The following is a 7,947-nucleotide window of genomic DNA, read 5'->3' on the forward strand; positions in this document are numbered from 1 at the left end:
TCTCTTGGCATTTGGGGAAGCATTTTTTAATTAATTAATAAAATTGTTAAATTAAAAACAAATTAAGAGTACTCTTTAAAAATAGTGTGATAGCCGAAATAATTATTAGAGAATCAAAAATAAATACATATTGAAACTTAAGTGTTTTTAATTTGACATTTTTATTATTTAAATATTCTATTCACTTCCACATTCCAACACAATAAACCCACGCTTTGAAAGGATTTCAGTGTACATAAATAAAAAGTACAGGAAGTATGGAAAATATCTTTCTAGATATCGATTGAAATTGTTTAATTATACACTCGAAAAAAATTGATAAAAAATGTTTTTTTAATAAAAACCAGAAAAAACTTTTTAAATGAAATGAAACAAATCATGTTTATTTTATCTGTAACATAATTCATTTGTTTTAGGTTTTTACATGCGGTCTGAATATACATAAAGTTCTTGGTTTGAATCCACCTCCCCCAAATGTACTTGCACCAAGGCAGGTGCAAATAAATGACGTTATAGTCGGTGTATGCGCAGCCAGATATCATACGATTGCTTTCACGAAAGTCAACATTTACGCTTGGGGTTTACATGGTGGTCAATTAGGCTTAGATAAAACCGTTGATCGATATGTTATTACCCCGAAACTCATTACTGCTTCATTTGGCACAGATTCAAAAATCAGTTTGGTCTCTGCCAGTAACGGGGCCACAACTATTTATACTAGTAAAGGGGACATTTATGTTTTACATGAATACCAATGCCGTAAAATTGCGTCTAGGTAATTCGTAACTCATTTGTCACTATTTTTGTGCTTACTTTTTATTAATTGTTTTAGAAAACTGGATATTGTTTCTATTAGCGTTGTCGGCGGTAAATTAAATAAGGATACATCAGATGAATCTTTAAAGGAAACACATGAATTAATAATAATTGCGTTAAATATCTCGGGAAGTTTGTATTTATGGCGAGAAACTTATCCTCAGTTTTCAAAATGTGTTTACTCAATTAGTCGAGGTTTAAAGGTAACTCATGTAGCATTGAATGATAATGAAGTGTTATTTGTGACTAATACTGGTGAGGCATTCCAAGGAAATATTAAACCCAGAAAAGGTAAACCCGAAATTACTGCAGAACACCAAAAAAAATCTGTCAGTTTAGAGTTTCCAGAAAAAGGAGATTGTCAAATGCTAAAATTGAAAAAGATTCCAAGGATTCATAGAGGACTTGCAATTTATAGTGACTTAAAAGGACTCAATTTTGCAGTTCTTCAGGTTCGTATATTATATTTGAATTTATCATTTATAAGTAAAGGCATGCAAATTACATATATTAATATTTTTTAAATTCTTTGAATGGGCCACTTTACAATCCTTCAAAAACTTAAGATATCATTTGTAAAAACTTAAGAAGTACTTTTTACAGTTTTGCAAAATGGCCCATAAAGTCCTTGGAAATATAAAACAATAAATCAGAAACTAATATACAATAAGTTAAAGGGCATGATGTAGGAATTGTATTATTTTTTGAAAATTGCGTCAAAATGTCCCTCCTCACGATCACATCACTCCTGTAGGCGATCTGTAAAATATCGAAGACTGTGTGTGTGTGCAAGTCAATTCTGTGATGTTAGTAATTGCTCTTCGGATATTTTCTTTTAGGGTATCAGTCGACCTCCTGATCTCGAGTTTGTATAGTACACTTTACATTTAAGGTAACCTTATAGAAAAGTCTGATAGAGTTTAATCCAGACTATATTGTAGCTAGTGAATGTTTTTTCTTTCTCTCATTTTGTTAGGGATAATATGTCAGACGGTCGGTATATATGTAGGTGTTGGAGGTATAAGTCTTCGGAAAGTTCTATAACTGGTGTAAAAAGTTCTCAATCAATCACTCGGTCTGTTTCATTAAAAAATATAGGCCTATGATGTCACGCAACTGACATAATGACTCAAACTATCACTACCACTATGTGTGGGATTTTCCCAGTAACGGCAATTTTGTTTACTTACTTGCCTATGAATATTGACCGAAAGTTTTTTTTTCGCTTTATTGGCGCATCATATATGTTTAATTCGAAATTCACATTTCTAAAGACTTATAGGCCACCCTGTATTCTTTTTTATTTTTATTATTTTCTTCAAGTAAATGGTTATATTCATAAAAATATCTCTTAAGGATTAACAGTAACTGTATCGTATATCGCTATACCACTATCACTGGTATATCCTCCCTAGTACTTGCATTACTGCTATTGTAATTAAAATAAAGGTATTAATAATCCACTTATTTATTTTACAAGAAGACACAATAACTGTAAGGGGGTACCAGATACTAAAACACAGCACTTACAAAGTTTGAAATATAAGAAAGAAAAAGGAAAATATAATAGTTGCTGGTACACTAAAAAGTTTATACGCTTATGCCTGAAAAAAATAGCTGCCATTATTTATTGGTTCGTTTTTATCAAATCGTTTAATCTTTAGGCTAATGGGGTTTTAAGTGTTTAATATTTTTTAAATGATTAGGTAATTGATTAAATAATAATGTACTAATGTATCTGGATATTTTCTTCCCACTATTTATTTAGGTTTATAGATGGTAANATGCATTTAAGATTATGAACTATTTTAATACTAATGAGTACCCACATTCGTACAGGAATGAACTGAATAAAGCTGCAATGGTACCTACGTTATTAGTTTAATAAGTAAATATTAATAGTGCTTAAGCATATTAAATAATTTCGGTATTTTTTATTTAAATCTAGCGTAAATTAATTTTGATTAATTACTGCTATTTGAATGTATTAATACTACATATTTTACTCCTATTACTTTATCAGTTGAGTAAAAAAAGAAATGGTATAAAAGGTCAGTCAAAATTAGTCTTATTGCAAAATAAAAAACTAATATATAAATTAATTACTATAAGTCCTTACTGTTAATTTTTGCATAAAAGCTTTGATGTTTATTATAAAAAGGTATAAAAGAAGATAGTAGTAATAGGAGTTTGGTAGAAGTAAGTATAGTACCTAAGTATTATTATTTTGCATTTTATTCATTTGTTTTCTCTAAAAAATTCATATTGACTAGACCTACCTACTTACCCAATAAAACCTTGTCTAGAACAAATTCTATACGTGGACTTGTTTTCTGTACAATACATCTGGGAGACATTAAAACAATCGGAACTACTTTCTTAAATAAAGCCAAAATTTAGGTACCTATATCGGAAGACAAAACTAAAGAAAAAATTATAATGTACTATTAATACTTTTGAAAAAAGGCTCACAGAAATAAAAATGGCAACTGTGTCATCGTAGTGTGTATTGTCTAATGCAGCTTTTTTTATGGTAATCAAAAATATTTTAGTTTAATTCTCCCCTTTTTTAAGATTCTTGTATAAAGATAATCTTTATGTCATTATCAACTTATATTTATATTTAAAACAATAAACATTATAGAATTACTTGCTTTCGTAAAATCATATCTCTGTTTGGCACGTTGCCGTGCCATTCTCATTAGTCGGATTTATCCGTTATTTTATATTTTACTTTTTTGAAATTATGTAATACTAACACTAAACACATTTTTGAAGTCATATAGAATAAAACAATGTATACCTACAAAGAACACTTCGTAAATATAGCCTGTAAGGACTAATAACTAGCGTTGAGTCCCGTATATTCATCAAGCTTATGCGTATAATGACGTAACGCCTGACCACGTCCCTTTTCCTTAGAGGACGCACTTTGTAATTATTTTTAAGGCACTAAACGTGCGAATAAAATTTTGTTTTTTTGCAGATCTCTCATTTTTTGGTTGAACTTTTGATTTATGAATTAAAAAAAAATTGCTGAACAAGCCCATTTAATTTATAGAAAAAAAATCGCTACCGCAACCCAATGTATAAAAAATCATAACATCCACAAAAAATGACTTAAGAGTATTGAAATTTTTACTAGTCATAGTCGTGTCTTATGGCTAATATTAAACCACAATTAAGCTATATAATTTATACTGAGCGTTCAGAAAATGGCACCTACCATATTTTATTTTGTCATTTGATTTCCCTTTTTGTCGTCTTTCGATCCATGCGGATGTTTTATATTGCTTTATTTGAAAATTTTTGAATAAATTTAGATTTTTATCTAAACACTAATTCGAAATATTTTAGTATTTCTACAAAAGATCATTTCATTAATTATAAGTATTACGTTCGCAATCGCAATTTACTTTTGAATAATGTAAAGTTTTTCTTTTTCGCAACCTGTATAATCAAATTACAGTCAGAAAAAAGGATACAAGGATTTTTAGCATCAATATTACAACAGTCTAATATAACAGCTATTCCATCCATTTCTCTCACCTGCAAAAAAGATTTTAAAATATTAAAACTTACATCAATACAGTCACAGAGAATAGTACTTACAAAATCCTGGTTTTCTTTATGCTTCCAACACATATTACTAATCATTCTTATTAAATCTACTTTGAAGCCAATTGCGGGTGTAGAGGCTTCAAATTCTTCAGTGTTTGTGATTAATTGAGAAATTTTTTGTATGGGAGTAAATTCTTGGTGTCCTTGTTTTCCAGCTTGATGAACACTTATTAGCAAATACATGCAATTTATAAGCAAGCTTTTATCATTTTGTATATATTGCAACTGTCCTTCATAACTACTCAAAGATGCTAATATTTCTAATAAAAGTATAACTTCTCTCACATCGATACTGCTAAGGTATTCTGGAGTTGTTTTTAAAATGCAATCCGATTTTTTTTTAAATTCTGTTGCAAAAGATAATAATTGTTCTCGTGAAATATTAAAGGATTCGTCTTTCTTCAAAACCAGTTTCTGTTTAATTGTTTCTAATAAAATAATTCGATGTTGTAATTTAAACGATGCATATTTATCATGGATATGATCATGCTTTAAGAACAGTTCAATTAAGAACAACACATACTCGTTCTCTTTTCCATGCTCAAAATAATTCAAAATTATTTCATAGGTACCAATATTTAGCAATATTTTGGGACATTTTATCATAATGTTGTACAATAATGCACATGTATAGTATGAATCACATTTTTTACATAGATCTGGGAAAATATCTGATAACATAGACCAGACCTTCTCAGAACTATTCTCATTTCCAACAACTAGGTTTATTAAGAACTGGAAAATAATTTTCACACAAGAAGTCCACTTCTTACATTCCCTATCGTTAATTAAAATTAACATAATTTCTTTCACATTCAGCAAGGAATTTTCTTTATTAACAAAATAATTTTGCCTGTCATTATCTGCAACCATACAATTTCTTAATGATTTGAAAATTTCTTTTACCAAGTCCACTATTTCGGACTTTATATCTAGTTTAAGACGATCCTTAATGTCAGTTAATAAAAAAAAGAGATAATCCAATTCTTCCTTTCCTACGTTTAATCTAACAATAAGTGGAAAAAAGCATTTAATACTTCTGTAATTAAAAACATTATTATACCTACTCTGAACGGTTCCCGTAAATATCAATTACAATTTCAAATTTTCTCCGAAGTTCTTCTTGAATTATTTTTAAATTTTCATCATCTAAACTTCTCCATTCGATGCCTTCCATTTAAAAATAAATACTTTCCCAAATCAAATTTAAATTAGATTTCTGATAAATAAAATGGCATACACATAACCTATTATTCTGATGGATGATAAAAATGTTAAGTCTATGGGTTTAGGTATATTATAGAGGTCGTTCAGAATCTAATGAACCTTGCCCTTGAAGAGTTGCACAATAACAAAATTCCTACCTCTTAAAAACATTGGCCGTCCTGTTTATGGGGTTTATTTGGAGCTCCGTCCCTCATTGTACAGCGAAACACATAGATAATGGAATGGAATAAGGTCCACCTTTCATGATGTTAATAAAATTTTGAACTAGCTATACTTATCTATGAGCTATCCTGATATTAAGTGCGAGGTTGCCAAATGTAAGTTTTCATACAACTATTATACGAATGAACAAAATTCTTAAAATAATCAAATGTACAATAATTGTAATGAAACCTTTTTTTAAATTTTATGAGGCCTTTGTACCACTTTCGTAACATTAATAAACTATCTAAAGATGATTAAGGGTTGTTCTACTGTAGAAATATGTATACGAAAATAAACAGGAACAATCTGGCTATGAGGATACATGACGGATACGACAAACTGATAAATCATATGTAATTGGTAAACAAGAAATTGTCAAATCAAAATAGTCAAATTATTAAAAACGCTTGGTTTTGTGAGTGCTGTCATATTACGAAATCTTATTAATATTTTCAAAAAATTGTTTATCTTTTCGTTAAAGTTATTTTTTTTCCTAGTTTTAAACGTGAGGTATGTCAGGTATTATAATTTTTTGAAAGGTGATAACAATAATTTTAATTATTAAAAACTACTTTTCTCTTTACAGATTGCTAAATATTTAAAGGATGTCAGACACACCAGATTGCACAGAACGTTGTTCATCAGAAATCCATGGAGATATATTATGTGCAGCCTTAACTAAACGAGAAGTAACTGATTATCAACTCTGTGCATTTTTATCCAAAACATGTTATTGTTGTGGAACTGTAAAGGATTCTTTAGGTCGTACTAGTTTACATATTGCAGCCAGTTGTGGTCGTACAAATATTGTAAAGTGGTTAATCAATTACAAACATGCAAATATTAATGTTAAAGATATTGAATCTGGGTATACTCCTTTACATAGAAGTATTTATTATGGAAAAATTCACACTGCTATTTCTCTTCTAAAAATGGGTAAGTGTCCTTTGCTGTTTTTGTAAGCAGTTATTCATAATAAAAATAAAATGTTTCAACTTTTAGTTATTAGACACTTAAATGTTATTTTAAATATATTTATTTTCAAAATAGTTATTAATTATTACAGGTGCTTGTATTGACACAAGTGATCTTGATGGTTTAACTGTATTAGAACATGCAATGAAAGATTTACAACTTCCATTAGAACCATGCATATCAAATAGTGGTGAAATATATGTGTGGGGACAGAATACAAACTATACATTAGGGCCTCATCAAGCAAGATCATTACCTGAACGCCTAGATTTATTTTACAAAGAAAATCCGGATGTTGAAATTTGTTGTGTTTGTCTGGAAAAATTTCACAGTATTCTATTAACAAGAGATGGAAAAGTTTTTGCTAGTGGGCATGGGCAAGGTGGACGATTAGGATTGTCTACTGAAGAAACAGTATTATTGCCAAAACAAGTCAGGTTTGGAAAAGCAGTAGCCTTGTTTAACATTAAACAAATTAGTATTGCAAGAGATCATAGTGTCTTCTTAAATGAAAATGGGCAGGTAAATGTAATTTTTTTTTATTTTTATTTTTAAAAGAGAAAAGGTAGTAAAAAAATAAATAAATCAAAAAAAGAGACTTACTCCATTAATTGACTAACACTGTTTACAGTGGACTCATGTTTCACCTAATTCAAATTTTTAAAAACTAGAACTGTAGCTAGTATTACAATATATTGTGGAAGAAAACAAATTATAGTTGAACAAGCCTGATCTACGATTTTATTATGTAAAACCTTTGAAAGTTTTTAAAAGATCAAAACTATCAAAATCTTTCTTATTTATTCAATAAAATTTAATTCCCTTTTTTGATTTTTGTTCTTTCTAAAATTTATAGTTTTTCCCTTATTTGATGTTTCAAGTAAAATTATCTAAATCTAAATGATAGTCCTTATTCAAATGTTCAACTAAACTTGCATTTTTTGGATGCGAATTACAAATTACATTTAATAGAACATTTTGTTAAAAAAAGCATTAATTTATTGAATTGAATATATGAATTTTATTGGCAATTGCAAATAAAAATAAATAACACAGAATAATAATAATATTATTTTAGATATAAACAATTTCAAATTGATATTT

The 7,947-nt window shown here is 28.7% G+C and overlaps 2 protein-coding genes across 4 annotated transcripts in view; one reads left to right on the top strand and one right to left on the bottom strand.

The window, feature by feature from the left end:
- LOC108735329 (ataxin-10) overlaps positions 1-5,879 on the bottom strand; it is a 15,179-nt gene extending 9,300 nt beyond the window's left edge. Inside the window, exons 1-3 of one of the 3 annotated variants that reach the window (XM_018467250.2) lie at positions 5,802-5,879; positions 4,429-4,603; positions 4,302-4,365 (exon numbers count right to left, since the gene is read on the bottom strand). In XM_018467250.2, coding sequence (XP_018322752.1) covers positions 4,302-4,365; positions 4,429-4,473 — 109 coding nt within the window. In that variant the 5' untranslated portion in view covers positions 4,474-4,603; positions 5,802-5,879. Of the gene's footprint in view, positions 1-4,301; positions 4,366-4,428; positions 5,444-5,504; positions 5,714-5,801 lie in introns of those variants that run through there. The other 2 variants (XM_018467249.2, XM_018467248.1) reach the window with 2 other exon arrangements.
- A 315-nt stretch (positions 5,880-6,194) lies between these two features.
- On the top strand, positions 6,195-7,526 carry LOC108735324 (inhibitor of Bruton tyrosine kinase). The gene is made up of 4 exons (XM_025981853.1): positions 6,195-6,378; positions 6,455-6,804; positions 6,935-7,365; positions 7,515-7,526. Exons 2-4 carry the CDS (start codon positions 6,474-6,476, stop codon positions 7,524-7,526), a joined length of 774 nt encoding a protein of 257 aa, XP_025837638.1. The 5' UTR covers positions 6,195-6,378; positions 6,455-6,473.
- Positions 7,527-7,947: the final 421 nt, after the last annotated feature.

Source organism: Agrilus planipennis, unplaced genomic scaffold (assembly GCF_000699045.2).
Source record: "Agrilus planipennis isolate EAB-ADULT unplaced genomic scaffold, Apla_2.0 scaffold45, whole genome shotgun sequence".
Classification (NCBI taxonomy): Eukaryota; Metazoa; Arthropoda; class Insecta; order Coleoptera; family Buprestidae; genus Agrilus; species Agrilus planipennis.